General features: G+C 38.5%; 1 protein-coding gene across 1 annotated transcript in view; it reads right to left on the bottom strand.

Annotated features, from left to right (window-relative positions):
• Nucleotides 1-21,321, bottom strand: part of CPD (carboxypeptidase D) — a 67,382-nt gene extending 46,061 nt beyond the window's left edge. Inside the window, exons 1-2 of the mRNA XM_082861439.1 lie at nt 20,544-21,321; nt 14,697-14,944 (exon numbers count right to left, since the gene is read on the bottom strand). Coding sequence (XP_082717565.1) covers nt 14,697-14,944; nt 20,544-21,277 — 982 coding nt within the window. The 5' untranslated portion in view covers nt 21,278-21,321. The remainder of the gene's footprint in view (nt 1-14,696; nt 14,945-20,543) is intronic.
• Between the last annotated feature and the right edge of the window lie 1,172 nt (nt 21,322-22,493).

Here is a 22,493-nt window from a genome sequence, read left to right as displayed (position 1 = left end):
TGTGGAGGCTAAACAACATGCAACTAAACAACCAATGGGTCAATGAAGAAATCAAAGGGGAAATAAATAAATACCTTGACACAAATAAAAAAGAGACGGCCCCAATAAATAAAATCAGAAATGAAAGAGAAGTTACAACTGACACCATAGAAATACAAAGGATCATAAGAGATTACCATGAAAAATTCTATACCAACAAATTGGACAACCTAGCAGAAATGGATAAATTCCTAGAAACATACAATCTTCCAAGACTGAATCAGGAAGAAATGGAAAATATGAACAGACTGATTACCAATAATAAAATTGAATCAGTAATCAAAAAACTCCCAACAAACAAAAGTCCAGGGCCAGACAGCTTCACAGCTGAATTCTACCAAACATTTAAAAAAGAGTTAATACTTATCCTCCTCACACTATTCCAAAAAGTTGAAGAGGAAGAATCACTACCAAATTTGTTCTAAAAGGCCAGCATTACCCTGGTACCAAAACCAGACAAAGACACTACAGAAAAAGAATATATCCCTGATGTACACAGATGCAAAAATCTTCATTTGTTACAACTGATGAACCTACATCAACACATCATTACCACCCAAAGTCCATAGTTTACATTAGGGTTCATTCTCGGTGTTGTATATGCTATGAGTTTTGACAAATGTATAGTGACATGTTTCCCCATTATAGTATCATACACAGTGGTTTCACTGCCTTAAAAATCCTCTATGCTCCACCTATTCATCCCAACCTCCTCCCTAACCCCTGGCAACCACTGATCTTTTTACTATCTCCATATCATTTTGCCTTTTCCAGAGTGTCATATAGTTGGAATCATATAGTATGTAGCCTTTCCAGATTGGTTTCTTTCGTTTAGTAATAGGTATTCAAGGTTGCTCTGCGTCTTTTTTTTTTTTTTTTGGGCTGCACAGCTTGTGGGATCTTAGCTCCCTAATCAGGGATCGAAACTGGGCCCCCTGCAGTGGAAGTGCAGAGTCCTAACCACTGGACTGCCAGGGAATTCCCTCCTCCATGTCTTTTCATGGCTTGATAGCTCATTTCCTCTTAGTGCTGAATAATAGGCCTTTGTCTGATGTACCACAGTTTATTTTACCCATTCACCTACTGAAGGACATCTTGGTTGCTTCCAAGTTTTGAAAATTATGAATAAAGTTTACTATAAACATCTATGTGCCGGTTTTTGTGAGAACGTAAGTTTTCAACTCCTTTGGTTAAATACCAAGGAGCAAAATTGCTGGGTTGTATGATTAGAGTATGTTTAGTTTTGTAAGAAACCACCAGACTATCTTCCAAAATGGCTGTACCATTTTGCATTCCCACCAATAATGAATGAGAGTTCCTGTTGTTCTACATCTTCACAAGCATTTGCTGCTGTCAGGGTTCTGGATTTTAGCCTTTCTGATAGGTGTGTAGTGGTAACTTGTTTTAATTTGCATTTCCCTGATGACATATGACGTGGAGCATATTTTCATGTTCATTTGCCATCTGTCTATCTTTGTTGGTGAGATGTCTGTTAAGGTCTTTGTCCCATTTTTTAATGCAGTTGTTGTTTTCTTAGTATTGAGTCTTAAGAGTTTTTTATATATTTTGGATAACAGTCCTTTATCAGATGTGATTGCCTTCTTTTTTAGGCTGAATAATATTCCTTTGTATGTATATACCAAATTTTCTTTATCCATTCATCTGTCAATGAATATTTAGGTTGCTTCTTGGCAATTGTGACTAACACTGCAATGAACATGGGTGTACAAATATCTTTTCAAGATCTTGTTTTCAATTCTGTTGTATTTACACCCGGAAGTGAGATTGTTGAATCATATGGTAATTCTATTCTTAACTTTTTGAGGAAGCTCCATACTGTTTTCCATAGCAACTGCACTATTTTATATTCCTACCAACTGTGCAAAGTTGTGCAACTGCACTATTTTATATTCCTACCAACTGTGCAAACTCCACATCCCCATCAACAACTGCTATTTTGGTATTTTTGATAGTGGTCATCCTCAGAGGTATAAGGTGATATCTCATCGTGGTTTTGATTTGTTTTTCCCTGATCATTAATGATATTAAGCATCTTTTCATATGTCTGTTGGCCATTTATATGTTTTTTGAAGAAATGTCTATTCAAGTCCTTTGCCCGTTTATTAATCAGATTACTTGTTGAGTTGTAGTTCTTTATATATTCTGAATATTAACCCCTTATCTGATATATGGTTTGCAAATATTCTCAGTAGGCTGCCTTTTCACTCTGTTGATTGTCTCCCTTGCTGCACAGAACACTGAAGGGTTTTGAGCAGAGGTGTGATATAATCTGAACAGCCTTTTTAAAAGAACATTCTGACTGCTGAGTGAAAAATGACTATAGGGAAACGAAAAGGAAAGCAGGAAGATCAATTAGAAGAGAATGATGGATTTGACTAGGTTGCTGGTAATGGAGATAAAGCAAAGAGATTTGGATGTAGAAAGGACTTGTTTAAAAGGAATCAAGGATGATGTCTAGATTTTTGGCTTGAGAAACTAGGGAGACAGTGTTATTAGTGTCATTAACTGAGAGGATGAAGGAGAACAAAGGAAACAGATATGGCATGCCTAAGGCTCTGTCTTTGATCCTCTTCTCTTTCTTCACTTATGCCCTTGGTGTCTCATGCAGCCCCATGGGGTTTAAATATTATCTACCGGCTGACAACTCTCAAATTTCTATGTCCAGCCTACACCTCGTTCCCAGAATCCAGACTTGTCCATCCAATTGCCTATTCAATATCTCTACTTGGATATCACAAACCTAACATATTCTCATATTCCCTAAACCAGTCTCTCCCATGATGGTCAATGGCACTAGAAGAATTTAGTTGCTCAGGCCCAAAGCTCTGGAGTCACATCCCACATCTAAAGCATCAGGAAATCGTGCTAGTTCTAACTTCAAAATATATCCAGAATCCCAAGATTTCTCCTCACCTCTACTGCTGCTGCCCTGATACAAGCCACAATTGTTTCTCCACCTCGATTTCTGCAATCACTCTTAATAGGTCTCCCTGTCCCTGCCCTAGCCGTTCTATGTTCTTTTCTCAACAGAGATGCCAGAGAAATTCTGCTAAAATGTAAGTCGGATGTTATTCCCCTATACGATGACTCTCTATTTCACTCAGGCTAAGAGCCAAAGCCTAAGCCTCTGCATGATTTGTCCACCACCACTCCCCTTCCCTCTCTAACCTCCTTTTATACTCTCCCCATCACTGGCTGTGCACCAGCCACACTGGCCTCCCCGCTGTTCACCGGATACACTAGGTACCTCCTGACTTTGGGTTTTTGTTCTAGCTGTTTCCTTTGCCTGGTATGCTCTTCCCCCACATATCTCTACTTGACTAACTCCTTCCCCTCACCTTCAGCTCTTTGCTCCAATTTCAACTTGACAATTAGGCTCACCTTGATCTCCCCACTTAAAAGTTGCTACTTACTTCTCCCCATCGCTGTCCCCAAGCCCATCTCACCAGCACTCTCACCCTTTTCTACTTTTTTCTTTTTTTTCTACGGTACCTAACAATTTACCTATTATGTTTCTTATTTACTGCCTGTTCCTCCTTGCTAGATTATAAGCAACACAAGGGCAGAATATTTGTTATGCTCATTGATGGATATTCCAAGCACAAGAACAGTACCAGGCACATTGTATTCCTTCAGTAAATATTTGTTGAAAGAATGAAAGTAAGTAGGCTGGATCAGTGGGAAGTTAAGACTTCTGTTTTGAATGCATTAAATTTGAGATTCCCATTGACCATCCACGTGGAGATGTCAAATAGACTTTGTCTTCGTAAAATATATGTGCAGGTTTACCACTACCACAAGTCCAGTAACTTTGTCTTAACCTTTTTTCTTAGAAGGCAAGCTATTCATCTTTTGGTTTTCTCTTATCTTCCAGCATCTTGGCACTTACTTTGGGTCTGGAAGAAAAATGGTGAGATGCTGATTTTCACATCCCTACCAGTCATATTTCGTCATTAAGTGATGTAAGTCACCTTCAGTCATTGTTGACCTCTGATCATCTTTGGTAACTCTGACTCACATGTACACATGTGAACATACATATGTTATTCATTGTATATCATATTTATTAATCGCCAATATTTACTACTGTATTGGTCACAGTACAGTGGTCATTGTAAATCATTAAACTAAGATTATAGGGATTTATAAATAGGAGACATATTTCCATTCAGAGTTTAGAGTCTTGGTGAGGAAAAGAAACACAGAACACATACAAATAATTTCAGAGCAATACAAATGTGAACTAATCTATTTTTCTGCACATATAAAAGTTAATAAAAAAAAATCTTCCCATCTACGGGAAAAAAAAAACTTAATAGCTGAATTAAATTGCAAACACAGTCAACTCACGCTTTAATTATGCCAGAATGCAGTGAAGTAGACTACTTATAATACTATAATCACCAGGCTTGAGTCCTAGCATTCTTTTGTCTACCCCTTAATTGTCTTACTTCAGCAGTAATTTAAGAAATACTAGCTAACAGCAACAAGAAGACAAAGCTTACAGTCATATTTTAGAGTGTTATCTAATCATCTTTTTAGATGTAACTTTAATAGGACTGTAACTAGCCAGCTCCAATCAATAACACATACAAACATATGCCCAGGGTAAGGGGCGGGGAGGAAGGACAGAAGTCTTTTAAAAATAAGACCTAATTCTCAGAGAAGAAACTACATTCAGTGGCCTCTGGTCCTACAGATCACATTTTATATAAATAATGATTTTGTAGCATATAACTTACGAACAATCTAAAACTAAAGGTCTGGGCTTCCTGGTGGCGCAGTGGTTGAGAGTCTGCCTGCCGATGCAGGGGAACACGGGTTCGCGCCCCGGTCCGGGAAGATCCCACATGCCGCGGAGCGGCTGAGCCCGTGAGCCATGGCCGCTGAGGCTGCGCGTCCGGAGCCTGTGCTCCACAACGGCAGAGGCCACAACAGTGAGAGGCCCGCGTACCGCAAAAAAAAACAAAAAACAAAACAAAACTTTTAAAAATCATCTAAAAAACTGGAAACAAATGGGATATTAACTGAGTTATGAATAATTTAAGATTTTTTTCAAGATGCCACAAATAGGCATTATTTGCCATCTGTATTAAACTTCACATTATTTTTCCAATACTAAATGTCAAAGACTGTATAATAAGTAATCTTAGCTAAGTAGCTGGTCCAGATCCGTTGTCTTGATTTTTTCCTTAACAGAAAACCTACTTATGCAAAGCTAGAGCTAGAGTTCACTGTCACAGAGAACACTGATCTGCAGATAGGCCTGACATTTCTGACAGCTGCAGCTACTACCAGATTCAGTTTATTTTTTTAAGCTGACATGTTATGTGGCTCAACATAGACTAAAGGATAAAATGTCTGATTTCAGAACACTATCCAGTCAAAGAAAATTTTAATTTTGGGAATGAAACGTTCACCATAGGCATATCTCAAAGCAATATAGCACTTTATTAACAGTATAAAGGATCTGCTATTTATCCTACTCATTAACAATCATAAATAATCAAGCCTCTAAAATCCATTAGTCTCTTACTGGGCTATCTAAACCAATGACCTTCAAACTTTTTTATTCATAGGAAAATAATCTTGAAAAATTATGCAACATTTCACACATTTTAAAGTTGGTACCTAAAAGTTTTGATTTTAAATTTAAATAGTAACAATGTAATTTCTTGCATAATGTAAATTTTTATTTTTTAAATAAAGCCTTTACATTGTTATTTTAGGTGGATTCAAATAAATAAAAATACTACAGAGATTTGATTCCTAGAATCATCTTTTAAAACTTGCATGAACACTCTTCTTCAACAGGAGGGATTTTATAGCTTTCTTTTGTAAAAGAAACTTGAACGTTTATTTCCATTCCACTTGCTCCACAGATTGTTATTCAAAAGGGACATACTTTTTTTTTAATAGATCTTTATTGGAGTATAATTGCTTTGCAATGCTGTGTTATTTTCTGTAGCACAACAATGCGAATCAGCCATATGAATACACGTGTCCCCATATCCCCTCCCTCGTAAGCCTCCCTCCCATCCTCCCTATTCCACCCCTCTAGGTCATTGCAAAGCACCAAGCCGATCTCCTTGTGCTATGCTGCTGCTTCAAATGGGATATACTTTTATGCTTGAAAGTCCTTCATTGATCATCCTATAATACTTCAATCTATAATATGTATGTATGCATATTTAAATTTCTCTTAATTTCCAATGACATTAATGCCCTATTAAATTTTTGTCTTCTAGATTGAATTATTGGGACTTCCCTGGCAGTCCAGTGGTTAAGACTTCGCCTTCCAGTGCAGGGGGTATACCTGGTCGGGGAGTTAACTAAGATCTCACATGCCCCGAGGCCAAAAAACCAAAACATAAAACAGAATCAATACTGTAACAAGTTCAATACAGACTTTAAAAATGGTCCACATCAAAAAAAACTTTATAGATTGAAGTATGACAATAACTACTGGTATACAATTTATCAATAAAGGCATAGTTTTATTATCAATTTCAATAAATAATAAACCTAACAGGTAATAATTACTGAAAATATATCTTTTCATGAGACGTTTCAGTGATGCTTTTATGATACCATTAAAGTAATCACCAAATTGTCCCTTTTGTTTTTGGTGCACTTTGTAAAACCCTGAGTTAACATATCATAGTGTGATTCAGATGGATAGAAAAAAATAGGCCTATCTTCAGTCAAGTGGAAGAAGAGGATATGAGATTGAACCTCAGCAGCCAGTATCTTTCTCAGGCATGGAAGATCTGGAAATTTATTTCCTTAAAGTTATCCAAACTAACTGGTCTCTTCCTCCTCCCCATACACACCCAGCTTGAAAACCACTGATTTAGACTATTTCCTCTACTCCCAAGGGAAACTGGCAAAGAAAGACGAAAGGTATATATTTTGGTTTTAAGCCTACCTACCAATCTAATTTTTCTATACTCAGAAAATATTGAATGCAATGTATTGTGAAAGCTATGATGTTTTCATTCCTTTACCAATATTAAAGAATAAGACTAAAAGTGTAATCACTAGGCATCTGTCCAGCACTACAACAAATTGTGATCAATACTAATTGTTATGGGTGGCTAAATCTTCTGATCAAAGAATCTATTCATACCCATTCAACTCCTTCACAATCCATGTGTCTCACAACTAATCTTCGTATGCCTGAAGATACTCAATTCATCTTTATCATGGAACCAATCCCTATTACTGTTTTCACTAGAGAGATCTAGCTTTAAGGAAGTGGAGGGTATTTAAATAAATTCAACCATTCATTCAAAGATGGTGCACTAACAACTCACTCTTATGCCTCATGCAGAAAGCCAATGGAAAAAAAATATAACCAATGCTACAATGTTAAGACTTGAACATAGCAAGTTTTTTTTTTTAACTTGCCTCAGTAGGCCAACTATAAAGTATCAAACTGTATGACACAAGAACCCCATAAACCTTTTACAGAAAAAAAAATACAATGTATTTTTTTCATTAGGAAAAGCATTTTAGCATGCAGGAATATAGATAGGCAATTTCTATTCTATATTTAAATTTGGAGCTTACTGTTATTTCTTTAATAAAACTACTTCAAGCTGGGATGAAGTGAGAGAGTGGCGTGGACATATATATACTACCAAATGTAAAATAGATAGCTAGTGAGAAGCAGCTGCATAGCACAGGGAGATCAGCTCGGTGCTCTGTGACTACCTAGAGGGGTGGGATAGGGAGAGTGGGAAGGAGACGCAAGAGGGAGGAGATATGGGGATATATGTATACGTATAGCTGATTCACTTTGTCATACAGCAGAAACTAACACACCATTGTAAAGCAATTATAATCCAATAAAGATATTTAAAAACAAAGAATGTGGTGGAATAAAATTAAAAAAAAAAAAACTACTTCAAGGGATAGTGAAAAGTTCTCACAACTTTGACTTCTGTGAACAATTTATTTATAAATAAGTGGGTTATTAAATGATAATTTTGCACTCCTTGAGATATTTTTAAAAGCTAATGAGTATGATGGTCATAAAAAATTTTAAGTGGAAGATCTGCATTAAATGAATGGAAAAAACAGAGATTGCCCTTGAAAGAATTTTTCCCATATTCCTGGTCTTTAAATTCAAGTTTGCTTTCACCAAATCTTAACTGAACTTGGTCTTCATATTCTGAACAACTTATCTTATGAAAATCTATTTCCTTCACCACTCCCACTGAATATACATTTGCTAATGATATGATTCTACAAAGTTAAACTACATTACACAGTCCTGTATCTGTTTTCAGTTTTGTCTAACTTGGTCAACACTCTCTCTCAGGCAGGTCTTTGAACTGTATTTTCCTGTGGTTTTTTTGCTGTTGCTGTTGTTTTTAAGTACTTTCCTATTTTCTACCACCTGTATTTTAAAAAAAAAAAAAAGCACATCTAATTTTTAGACTTTGGATCTGAAGATTTAGGGGCCATATCCTAAAACAGTGTTTGGTTCTCAACCTTGATGAAAGTCTACTATTACATTACAAAATATACAAGCACACTGCTCCTAAAGGTTAGATTTTTATATGAGGCTATACTTCAGTTCACTAAAACAAACAAACTTATGACTCAAGCAGAAGAAAAAATTCCGTTTGACTATCATTTTAAGTTTTTGCTTTCCTTTTAAATGAGGTGGCACTCAGATGAAAGAGAGAAAGAGAGAAAGGAAGAAAGATTCAAGTAGCTCCTTAATGTACAAGATCAGATAAAACCAAAAGCCCTTTATTAATGCACATTTGATTATCAATAGTATTCTTAAAATATGAACAGGCTGAGAATATCTAAACTGTTGGCATTCCTTAAAGAAAACATCCCAGTACAAAATGCCAGAAGTACATTCACTTTGGAGATGAAAAAGCACCCATCTGTTCATATATATATATATTTTTTTTTCCCCCAGTTGAATTTCTTGCTCCAAGCAATTAAATGATGCTAGGAAACAATATCAATTCAATTTTCAAAATCAGGCACACTGCCATATGCTTTCCACATATCTCATAATGCCTAAATCTCTTTATAACCTTGACCTCTTTCCCAAGCTCCAGAGCCTATCTCACAACTGTACATCAAGTATTTATAACTAGTACATCCAGTACCACCTCACCTCCAATTTTCACTCCTCTCACATCTAAAGAGAAAACACACACACACAAACACACCCTTTCCAATTAGTTTTTTTCCCATTTCCATTATCATTCTTACTTATCCAGGCTCAAAATCTCCAAGTTATATCTTTAATTAAGTCTTTCTTTGCCTTGACACTCTGTTCTACTATCTAACTGACGGTCAGTTCTGCAACTCTTCTTGCACAATTTCTTATATATCTCATACTCCCTTTTCATTCCCATGGCATCCCTCTAGATAAAGCCCATATCTCCAAAAAAAGACCTTACTCCAAATAACCGTAAAAACCTCCCTAGTGTCACTTCCTGTAGGACCCTTTCCCTGCCAATACATTTTGTATAAAGATAACTACAAAATGCATAGCAGCACACCGTCCTTATCAAAGAATTCACACTCTGGCAGGAGACACAAAAAACTAACGACATAAGTAGATAAGCATTACACTGATGTTAAACAAAATGTTCTAGGAAGGTAAAAGTGACAGTTACTACAGGGGAGGTTTTCAGAGAAGGTTACAGCTGAACTGGAGAAAAGCATTTCAGACAGAGAATAGCCTAGTATGTGAAGGTTCACATTTTGCAGGAAGGACAAGTCATTCAGTGGTAGGTGAAAAGAAGGAGAGAAGACTAGAAATGTAGGCTTGAGTCAGACTGTGAAAAGTTTAGACTTGCTCCAATTAAAATGTGAAACAAGCAAAGATATAAGAATGCTTTAAGTTTTAGTGTGTTTGCTAGTTTGCTTTTAATATGTAACTTTTAAAACAAAAATTAACATAAGCACTAATAGAACTAGACACATCTACCTTAAGTGTGACCAATGGTAAATCACTTATCATATACACTTTGGATTAGTAAACAGACTCTGCAGGAAAATTAGATATGAGGACAGTATTTTGTACATGTTCATTATGTCAGATTGGTTTATGTTATTTAAATCCTCTGTGTCCTTACTGATATTTTTGTCTTCATGATCTAACAATTACTGAGAAAGGCATGTTTAAAATCTCCTACTGCATTTATGGATTTGTCTATTTCTTAATACCAGATATTATATTTCTTCAGTTCTGTACCATCCATTTGATTTTTTTTTATTTTATATAGATTCCAATTTCCTGGTGTCATAAGAATTACAACATAATGCCCTATTTAATGACACAGAAAATGCTGCACAAAAATAAGGTTTTCAGTCCATTTTTGGACCATATCTAACTAACCTTCTATGCTGTTCAAAACAGTTTGGTAATTATTTCCCCCAGGCTCTTTCCTTTCTGTCAGCAATCTACTTAGAGCCAAACATACCTCAGTATTTAAGAGCACATCAGTGCTACTCAGTCTGACCTCCACTTTACGCAGAGAATGGCTGCCCACATGATCAAAGGAGTTTAAAGTCGCACCAAAAATCCTGAATTAGTTACAGATATGTTATCTGGTCACATTTCATAGCTCTCTTCTCTTTCTAGGTGGTTACTTGCCCTTTTAAAAATTTCTGTAAGTTGAAAGAGGGCAATTCTTAAAAGTTGACTGAAACTATAATTCAGTTTCATTAGGTTTGCTTTGGAATAAACATATTAAACCATCAGATGATTTTTATAATGTCTTCAAAACCATGAAGAAAGAAAATAATAAAGAATGGTAAACAAAAGGCATACAAATCAGCACATTGTGGTTAAAAAAAAAAAAAATAGAAGAAGGCCTGCCCCGTGAATAAGTTCAGCTTAGGCTCTCACAGTAACAGGCTTTAGCAGAGGAGCACGACTGTTCACAGGCCTTATTAGGATAGTCATTCCCCAGATGGATCCTGAGGTTTGAGAGACATGTTGAGAGAAGCAAGGCCACCCACGTAGGCAGCTAGATATGCTGAATCAACCCTGGCAATGAAGGTGAAGGTGGTGGGGGCAAAATTACCTCACATCCCCCATTACTAATACACTATCTGATCCCCGAGAGCAGGAATTGTTTCCGTTTTGCTCACACCGTACCCCATCACTTAATATAGTGTATGGGATGTGGCAAGTACTCAGTAAATATTTGCTAGGTTAATAAATGATTCTGCACCAGTAATTTCTTCTCTAAGGCCTTGATTTCCTATAAAGCAGAAGGGTTGGACTAGATCAATATATTCATTTTCAGCTCTAAACTTCTTTGAGTTAGAATTTTTAAATACATCACATAAATGTCAGTCAAGTTATTCCAGGACATCCGGGTCTGAATATATGCCTAGTCACAAGGTTTCACAACATCTTATCGCAGTCCAGTGTAAGACAAACAATGAATTTACCCTGTTGAAACTACTGAAACTTAATACTTATGTTTCATGGGTGCACATATATGTTGAAACTTATGAAATTGTACACTTTAAATGTGTCCAGTTTATTGTATGTTCATTATACCTTGATAAAGCTATTAAAACACACACACAGAAGAAACTACCGAAACTGCTCAATATTGCTAAGGCAGTAAAAGATATAAGCTACCTATTGTAGAAATAAAATATGCCTGACCATCCAGGTAAAACAGGAGAGAAGTAGATGCTCATAAAAACAATAATAATGGCAACGGCAAAATTTAGCTCCTTTCGATGTCTGAAGACTCAGAAAAACCTGTTGCCTGGCTTAACCAAGTAATCTTACTATGAAGGAAGCACACTTACTTTTTAAATAGTATAACATATATTTACCTCCCTTAATTATTTGTCAATTAGAAACTAATTTCTAACCTTTTACAACTTTCTCCAAAAATGAAAATTTAATTATTTTTTAGTCCATTATTTTAAATAGTATCTCAAATAATGAAGCAACTTGACTACATCACAAAACCACTAGTCCATGAAATCAGGTTTTATTATATATACTTGCTAAAGGGAATTCCCTGGTGATCCAGTGGCTAAAACTCTGTGCTTTCACTGCGGACGGCGTAAGTTCAATCCCTGGTCGGGGAACTAAGATCCCACAAAAAAAAAAAAAAAAAAAAGAAAGAAAGAAAGAAAAAGTAGAAATATATTTGCTAAAGATTGAAATGAGATTAAACATTAAAGTACGTCCTTTATCTTTAAAATTTTTTAATGGTTTTCAAACCACTTCTAATTGTTCCGGGCAGAAAGTCTGGCTTCTAAATATTTCAAAGCCCTTTATAAATAGTTCAAATCACTAGTTATATATAAGAAACACTGGTAGAAACTATACGGGAATAAGAAGACTCTAGAAAGTATCAAGCCCTCAAACTTAGCACCCAATTTGTGTACACTTGGCTTGACATAAGAAGTCAAAGAGTTATTCAAATATTTATATGAAGGCACATGAAGAGAAACGTCATAACATACTTTATAATGTGACTAACTGCCAACAACAAGGTAAGGGGAAATCTAAGGCATTCACCGTGGGCAGATTCTAAGAAGAGAAAAAAGTTTATACTGATGACTTTTCCATAGAGTGACTTGTTCCTTCTGATTACTCTTAATTAAATTGTCTAAGCCTGGGCATAAAAATGAAAAAGTCATTATTCAAAGGATACCAAAAGTTTAAAAAGAACAATAGCTGTTTTTGTAACATTTAAAAGAAAAGGTAAACAATTCAAGCTTACTTTAACATAAACATAGCATTTCATGAGAAATTGCTGGTGGATATGTAAAATAGTACAGCCACTGTGTAAAAAGCTAAATACAGAATTACCATATGACCCAGCAATTCCACTCCTGAGTATTTGAAAAGATTTGAAAACAAGGACTCAAGTAGATACTTGTACACCAACATTCATAGCAGCATTATTCATAGTAGCTAAAAGGTGGAAACAACGGATGACTGGATAAATGACATGTAGTATATACATACAATGGAATACTTCTCAGCCATAAAAAGAAATGAAGTTCTGATACATGCTGCAAAATGGATGAACCCTGAAAACGTTATGCTAAGTGAAATGAGCCAGATGTAGAAGGACAAATATATTAACTCTAGTTATATGAAATATCTAGAGTAGGCAAATTCACAGAGATAAAAAGGAGATTAGAAGTTACCAGTGGCTGGGGGTGGGGGTGGGGGCGGTGGGAAATGAGTGGGGAATAGGGAGTTTTTGCTTAATGGTTACAGAGTTTCTGTCTGGTATTTTTAAAGTTTTGTAAGTAGATGGTAGTGATACAGACGTACAACATTGTGAATATAATTAATACCACTTAATTCTACATTTAAAAATGGTTAAGGGCTTCCCTGGTGGCGCAGTGGTTGAGAGTCCGCCTGCCGATGCAGGGGACGCGGGTTCGTGCCCCGGTCCGGGAAGATCCCACATGCCGCGGAGCGGCTGGGCCCATGAGCCACGGCTGCTGAGCCTGCGCATCTGGAGCCTGTGCTCCGCAATGGGAGAGGCCACAGCAGTGAGAGGCCCGCATACCGCAAAAAAAAAAAAAAAAGGTTAAAATGTCAAATTTTATGATATATTTTTTTCAACCACAATTTTTAAAAAACAGCATTCCACAATCATCCCACATATTAAAATACAAAGGGAAAATGTGCCTTTATGTAAAATGGAGAGAAGTGGTGGTCATCACATTAACCAAGCTGCCCAATTGGCCACTTGCAGCCTCACTTTATGTGCCTCCTGATGGGACTGATATAATGATCTTGCTGGAAATTCTGACCTGATAATCTTATCAGGAAGAAAGCAGCAAATCTAGAATATGGGACGTTCTGTAGGACAACTGGCCTGGACACTTCAGAAGTTTCACCATCATTAAGAAAAGAGACTGTTGATATGACTGTTCTAGATAGGGGAAACTAAAAAAACACAAGAGCCAAATGCGATGCTGGGACCTTGACTGCATCTGATCTGGAAGAAAAGGAGCTATAAGAGATATCTGGGGGATAACAGAGGAATTTTGAGTTATGAACAGCATGTGCGATGATAGTACTGAATTACTGCTGATTTCTCAGTTACAATAATGGTACATGGGTTATACAAGAGAATGTCTTTGTACTTGGGAAATACATACTTGGGAGGTATTTACAGGTGAAGTGTCATAAAATCTGCAACCTACTTTTGGATCATTTGGCAAAAGAGTGTGTGTGTGTGTGTGTGTGTGTGTGTATGTGTGTGTGTGTGTGTGCATACACGTGAGAGGGGTTAGGAGGGGGAACATTTGGGGTAAGATAACAGTTGGTGAATTTAAATGAAGGATATACAGGTGTTCATGTAGTTTTCTTTCAATTTTACTGTGGGTTTGAAATTTTCAAAATTAAAAAACAAAAGATTAAAAAAATCAGAATTCAGACTTCCCCAGTGGTCCAGTGGTTAAGACTCTGCGTTTCTAATGCAGGGGGCACAGGTTTGATCCCTGATCAGGGAACTAAGATCCCACACGCTGTGCAGCGCGGCGAAAAAAAAAAAATCAGAATTCCCCGAAATTTCCTCTTTCCACCAGAGTATACTTAGGAATGCTAAATGTACACGGGGGAAATATAGCATATTCAGGGCTTTACATACCTTCCACATCATACCAATGCGCACCATTTGTGATCCCATCTTTGAAAGTCTCATCTTCATCTCCAGGACAATGAGGGGCACCAGTTTTCATTATGGGGTGGTTTGAAGCATAGGCTTTTGCCAAGTATTTAAATACTTCATCGTCTGAGGTTTTGCTATATATTCCAGTAGCCTTATGTTCTGGAGAATCATCAAAAGGATAGCTTGCTACCACTGAGCCACCATGCAGATTTCCAGAAAGCACAAACCTTTGAAAACATAACCAAATCACATATCATTTTTTAAAGGGAACAGAAAACATGTATTTTAAAATTCTACATCTTTTATAAATGAACTTAGATATTCCTCTTGACACCTAGAAGACAACTCTATCAGCTGTTAGACTAACAACAATAAAAAAAAAAGAAAATGGAAAGAAAGTATTATTAACTCAATAAATTTCAAACAGTTTTTACAGTCCAAGTTAACTTCAAATAACTTTAAATAATTTCCCCATCACTGAAAAAAATAGCTGAATGACACAGTGTAAATTAATGTTTCAGGAGACGTCTTATTCAGGGAACTGTAAAATCATGTATTAAGTTGAACAATATGAACTTGCCACTATTCAACCATGTCTTGACCTACAAAAATTACAATTTCATAGAGTTCAATCTAATTCTTGTGCTTCATATTGTGTTAATTTCATAGAAAGCATGGCTGGCATAAATAAATATTTATTGAATATACGAGTTAGGTTAATAAGTTTCATGCTTTTTATATTACTGTCCAGAGAGAATTTTTAAGATAGGGAGTCTAATTTAAAACAGGATGTGCTTTGCCTCATTCTGTTTTCACAGTACACTAAATTCACATTTTCATAGTTGAGAAAATTCGGGGGGGGGGGGAAAGACCTGAGCTGCTTTCAGATAAAAACAATACAGCACATTGCATCACTGTAAAAGCAGCTCTCTTTCTAGGTGCAAGGTTCCTGGTTGGACCATTAAAAAATAAACTGACATGGAGACAAGGCTGCTTCTATAAAAGAAACATTTTAAACTTTTTGCATTTTTATTGATACTTTTAAGCGAACCCATTTACAATTTGGTCAAATTTATAGATATAGAAATACTGAAGAATGCCTTTTATGGTAAAAGGTAAAGGCAAAAACATGCCGAAGTCCTATTTATACATTTTTCACTCAGGTAACAGTTCAAACCATTACTATGAGTGGAGATTAAACAGTTTTCTCTTTGCACTCAAAATTAGATTTTTTGCTTCTGCCTTTTTGTGGCTGAAATAAACTGACCTACAGTAATTCTAAAGGGGGTTGATTTATAACATTTCTTTCTATATGTTTGAAAGAAAATTAAGTCTACGATATGTTTAATTTGAAAGGTTAAGTATGATCAGTACCTCCCAGAGGAGGTCAAACAATGAAAATTACTTGTAACACAGAACACTTGTAACACTTGTAACACTTGTAACACACTTGTATTCATCAGAAGACAGAATTTAGCTGATAAAGACAGTGATTAAACACCAGAATAGACTATGAAAGAAGACTAGTTTTACATAATTAAAATTAGCACAGTTCTAGATACCAGAGGGGAATGCCATTTGGTATAGTGGCAATAGCACAGGCTTTAAAACCAGGCAAATATGCGTAAGAACATTTGGTTTTGCAGGCATGTCACTCACTAGTAACATGATCAGAGAAGTTGCTGCCTCTAAATCCATTGAATCCCAGTTTCTCTCTCATCTGTAAAATGGGGATTAATGCTACCTGCCTCCCAGGGTTGTTACAAGAATTAAATAAGATAATACATGTACAATTATCTTGCAGCACAATGACTGCTTTATAGCCCCTGCTCAGCAAATGTTCATTCCTTTGGAGACCTCTAGCATCCTGCTTAGGGAATCACTGCCTTACAGACTATAATTCTACTCACCAGTTCCAATGCTACAATGTTACAGAAACAAAAACTAAGCATCTATTCTAACTCCAATTTACCCATCCCTCCTCCACAGCAAGTTATTAACAATTTACTTTTTGGTTTCTATGCCTAAAATAATTTAAGTACTTCCCCACCACCACCCACACTGACTTTGGGCAAGTTACAAGAAGGCTGGCCCAGTACAGACAATCAACTGAGAAACAAATTTTCTTGAGTGTCAACTATAAGCCAAATGTTCTATAGGCACTAAGGAATATATTAGTGAAGAAACAAATACAAAAATGCCCTCATGGCATTCATAGTCTAGTGGGGAAAAAAAAAAAAAAAGGGTAACTGAATATTCTAAATAAGTTAAGCATGTTACTTTATACGTGTTCAATTAAAATTTTAAATTCCAAGATTCTCTATTAAATGCTGTTTTTCACTTTGACATTTCTTGTAACACTTCTCAGAAATACTGTTAAAATGGCCTAATCAAATACTTTTAGAACAATGAAATATTTGCAATCTACTTGAGTGATAAAATTAAATTATTAGATTTTCCTTACTCTACTCACATAGTTTTAAAAGCACCAATGCCACTCTGGTAAGGGCGATTTCAAAAGAAAGTGATATCTATTATAGTGGTTGTAAGATTATTTCTTTTAGTCTTTGTCAAACCAACTTTGTATATCGATCCAATTTTATTTGAAGGGTATTTTATGGTTTCCAATCAAATCAATTCTCTTAAGTGTTTCTCACACTTGACTTCAATATCATATATCATTCCTTGCGTAAGATTTAAAGTAACTGGTAAATATATCATAAAAATTATAAACAAGAGTCTGTAGATATTAAAAAGTCAATCTCCAAGTTAACTTTATTATGGTCCCCAGATAACCCTGTAAATAACTTTAAAAAAATTAAGAAAACTTGATGTCTGATAAACTAAATTCTAAAGATTTCAGGAAATTGTAGCTATACACCTACCCCAACAATATGATAATGCTTTTCACAAACATACCCAAAAAATCATTTATATGCTAATCTCCTATTAAAGTCTAAGCAGGTATATTTAATTAAAGAACTGTGCCAAAAATATGAGGGTGAAGTAAACTATAAAATCTTTATTTTAATGATGGAGTTAAAATCTTGTATATTTTCTTGAGCAGATGAGTCAATTATCAGTAGTACAAAATCATGGATTGGATGAAGTATAAAGTGAAACAAAGAAAATAAACTCCACTTTCCCAAGCAGGAGGAAATGAGTGTTAAATTGTTACATATCCAAAACAACAACAAAAATCTATTTCTAATACAGCTGGGTGAATAGGATATCAAGAAATTATTCAAATGATTTATATCACGAAATACATTGAAAAAGGTAATTTCCCTGTACAGACGCATGTCTGTGGTTTTAGAATTTCCTATCCATAAAGTTGTCTCTATATATTTAGGAATCAATCTCAAATCGTGTATGTGCTTGTTTTTTTTACTTTATTCGCATATCAGTGTCCCTTGTTACTGATTAATCATTAAATAATGTGCATCTTGAGTTATTTATGATTGAGGATGGAAGGATGTACTTTTCACCCTATATACTCACATACTTTCCCTTCTGATTAGAGTTACATTTGAAAAGAGGGCAGATATGATTAGGGTAGTCCATAGCCACAAAATAGAGCCACTTCCTTTGTAATACCAACTGACACAGATGAGCTTTTAAAATCTTCACAAGCTTCTATCATTGAATAGCCAGCCCAGACCATAACTTTAATCATTAAATACTGGTGATATGAAAGAGTTATCCAAAGAGCACATTTTTGGTCCTAGATTTAAAATTTAAAGCTTTCAGTATAGTCTCAAGGTGACTTGCACCAAGACAAAGCTCATTTTTATTTCTGGTCACAGCAGAAGTAATACTGAATAGAAAAATCGACTCACAGAATTTACATCCCTGCAAAGGTCATGATGGGGTTTTTTAAACGTGTCCTTCAAGCAATGCAAACAGTGAATTTGATATATCATCTCAGAAAGGCCCTGGCCATCACAGCTTCTGACAATAAGCTGTATGTTAAAGTCACACTTCTTATGTAAATGTTCAGAGGTCCTGACACCATTATATTTTTATGTTTTATTTTATTTAAATTTATTTTTTTATTTATCTATTTTTGGCTGCGTTGGGTCTTCATTGTTACACTTGGGCTTTCTCTAGTTGCGGCGAGCTGGGACTACTCTTCGTTGCAGTGAGCGGGCTTCTCATTGCGGTGGCTTCTCTTGTGGCGGAGCCCGGGCTCTAGGCACGTGTGCTTCAGAAGTTGTGGCACACAGGCTCAGCAGTCGTGGCTTGTGGGCTTAGTTGCTTTGCAACATGTGGGACTTCCCAGACCAGGGCTCCAACCTGTGTCCCCTGCATTTGCAGGCAGATTCTTAACCACTGCGCCACCAGGGAAGTCCCGACACCACTATCTTTAAAGGAAAAATCTTCCCAGAAAGCATGTGAAATTAATACCTACAAGGGATCTCAGAAGGAGTAAAGTGAAAGGTAGGAGATAAAAAGAATCTAGAATTGTCATAATGGCCATGAATTTTTCAAGGTCTGCTATATATGCTGAACCTTGTAGAAGAGATGATTCCAAGTCCTAAAGGGAAACTTGTTTGCTCATTATTGCTTGTATCTTATCTGTCACTCAGATATCTTCTTCAAATCAGTATGGAAAGATTAATTGCTTCACAAGCCTTATGAAGACACAAAAATGGGGATATGCTGGCAAAGCCGATGCTTGACAAAAGGAAGAGGTGCATAGTCACTTCAGATATTATTCCACCTGGAATAAGTTCCTTCTTCCTTTATTCCTCTCCTCCACCTTTTTGCTGAAAATCCTACCCATCTCTCAAGACTCAGTTCAAGTTCCACCTTCTCCACAGAGATGACCCATATTATTGTAGCCCACACACATTTTGCCAGTAGGAACAACTCCTGTAAGGTTTAACTGGGTACATAAACACACCATATATATATTTATAATATTTTCTTGTTATACACCAATTTCTTCAGGTCCTCGTGCTTCCTTTAAGTTTTTAAATCTCACAGAGCGGTTACTAACACTTAAGGTGTCTATTAAGTGTGACAATTAGCCATTTGGCCCTGGCCCACTAATAATGTGCACAAGTGGCAGCAGAAACCCTTCAGAGTCTAAAATGAAGCTGCTTACAGATGAAGGTTCCAGATCTGTACAAGTTCTCCAGCCAGCCATACCTATACGCTCCACAGCTGAGTCAGAGGTAAAGACTGGAAGTGAATCAGTTTCGGTTAAATAACCAAGAAGAAGACCCCGGGAGTGTCATCTGTCATTTCTAGGCTACAGTCTCCCTCCATGCCCGTTAAGAGCACTGACTAAATGCGTGAGTTGAAGTCCCAGCTACAGAACAGGGATGTTAATGCTGTCTGTCTCATCAGGCTGTGGCCAACATAAACTGAGATCATGCAGTCCACGGAAGGGGCTTACCACAGTGCCTGTAGTAATAAGATAATCGCAATCTTGTCAGTTTATGTATAAAATAAGTGAGCTGACCTAGGTCATCCTTAATGTCTCTTCCGTCGCTCATATTCTACGATCCTGGGAGAACAGGGGCCAGGATGCTAGAAGAGTCTCCCCTCCGGCCAAACAGCGCTCTCTGCATCCTTTGAACAAATGACAGCCTCTAGGCAGCGCTTCTCGGACAATTAGCCGGACAGGAGGCTAAGCGGCCTGGGCCCTGTCCCCGTTACGGGGTGTCGCTCTCCGCCCTCACTACCCCCGTCCCTTAGGCCTGAGAGCACCGTTTGAGCGCTTACTGAGTGCCGGATCCAGCCTCTGCTCTGGAGGCTCACTTGGATGGGGAGGGGGCGGGGGGGAGGAGGCGGCGGTGGAGGGAGGACGACACTCACTTGTTCCTGCGGATCCACTCGATCAGGGCGCGCACCTCGGGCACGTCGTCCAGGGACGGGGGCTCACCGGTGCTGAACTGGTCCGGGAAGCTGCGGTTGAGGTCGCGGCCACGGCTGTTGTCGCGGCCGCTGGCCCCGGGAGGGCCGCTGTCGCTGAAGCCGCAGTTGCCCTCGTGGGCGCGCTCGAAGCCGTCGGGGTTGAGGCTGGGCAGCACGTACACGTCAGTGGTGTTGAGCAGGCGGACCAGGCGCAGGTCCCCGCGGCGGTAGCCAGCCGCCAGCTCGCGGGCCAGGTAGACGAGCACCTGGCGCGAGACGGTCTCGTCGCCGTGCATGTTGCCCACCAGCTTCACCTGCGGCCGGCCGGGCAGGAGCGGCCCCGCCGCGTCGGGCCCCGTATCGCCGTCAGAAGGCGGCGGCCCCAGGCCCGCCGTGAGGCGCAGCACCCACAGCGGCCGGCCCTCCACCGAGCTGCCGATGCTGAAGAGGCGGGCCAGGCCCGGGGGCCCCGCGGCCGCCGCCTCTCTCAGCGCCAAGCCCAGCTCCTCTTCGTGGTAGTAGCGGTCGAACTGGCCCTTGACCGCCTCGGCGCCCGCGCTCGTCGTCGTCGTCGTCGCCTCCGCCTTCTTGATGTGCGCTGCCCGGGCCGGGCTCCGCAGCAGCAACAGCAGACACAGCAGCAGCGAGACGCGCCCTGGCCGCCAGGGCGGCCGCGCGTCCCAGCCTCTCGCCATCTTCCAGCAGCGCTGCAAACCCGGACCCCGTTCCCTCGGCTCCGCGCTCCGGGAGGCCTTGGCCAGCCGGATCCCCTCCGCTCCTAGCAACCCCATCCCGCCCTCCAGGCCGCAGCCAATCGCGGGCGGCCCTGCTGCGGCGTCACGCCGAGGGGCGGGGCTGTCCTTAAAGTAGCCGATTCCCTCTGGGCGTGCCTGCCTTCTCTCGGGAAAGAGTTTGGTCCCTCTCTTCATCGGTCTAGGTTCCTATCGCTCTCTTTCCCCCCTCCCCGTTTCCCTTCTGCGTTTGCTCCGCTTCTCCTCTACTCCCTCAGTCTCTTCTTTCTGGCTTACCCCTTAAATTCTCACCCCTTTTTCTCTGAGTACTCTCACTAGCTTCCTTCCCATCTTTGTTGCAGCTTTTCCTAGCGGCGCTTTAACGCTTAGAACAGAGAATTGAAAGAATCAAAAGGTTAGAAAGACTCAAAGGACTCGAAAAAATCCAAAGGTTCTAAAGAATCTACCTTGGAAGAGCTAAAAGACGCCTCAGCCCTTTGCACCTTGCACCCCTTCCATCGGAGTCTGTCGCCCAGCGCCTCGGCAGCGGTTGAAGAGACTGGGACACTTGGAGTGGCAGAGGGCTCACTACCTCATTTCAGTTTTTAGTCTCTGTTGAAAGAAGGTGTCTCCTTTATGTACAGTGGAAATCTGCTATGTAGTAGGCTCCCTTTGTGTTAATGGATATATTTCCTTGGTGTTACCCCAGTTTATTTCACTGCCATTGGTTCCTGTGTGTGCTATTCTCAGCCCTGTAGGCAGATTTCATTTCATGATTCACTTGCCCACCTCTCACACCTCTCCTGAGCGAGATACTTGTTTAACTGTGGCCTTAGAATAACATTTTAAAAGCAGCAGGTATGACATTTCTGGAGACACTTGCTTGGTGAGAATAATTCCGGAACGCCTCAAAACTGACAAGTACCCTGTTTTATCATCTGGAGAAGAGGCCTTTAAACTGGTCTTCAAAGTAGGCTTAAATCACTTTAGCTTGAAGAAACACAAAACCTCACAATCCTTTTATCAAGTGTGAAATTCTACCCAACAAAGAACATAATTGCAATAACTGTTCTGGTTCCTTCTTTCAGAGCCAAGCGATTCAAGTCTCCTTCCTTGAACTATGATTGAACCCTAATATGAATAGTAAAGGGTTCATTCATTTATCAGATTTTTACTGAGC

Source organism: Leucopleurus acutus (assembly GCF_964270905.1).
Source record: "Leucopleurus acutus genome assembly, chromosome: 19".
Classification (NCBI taxonomy): domain Eukaryota; kingdom Metazoa; phylum Chordata; class Mammalia; order Artiodactyla; family Delphinidae; genus Leucopleurus; species Leucopleurus acutus.
Note: the sequence above shows the minus strand (reverse complement) of the source record. Positions and strands in the feature narration are given on the sequence as shown.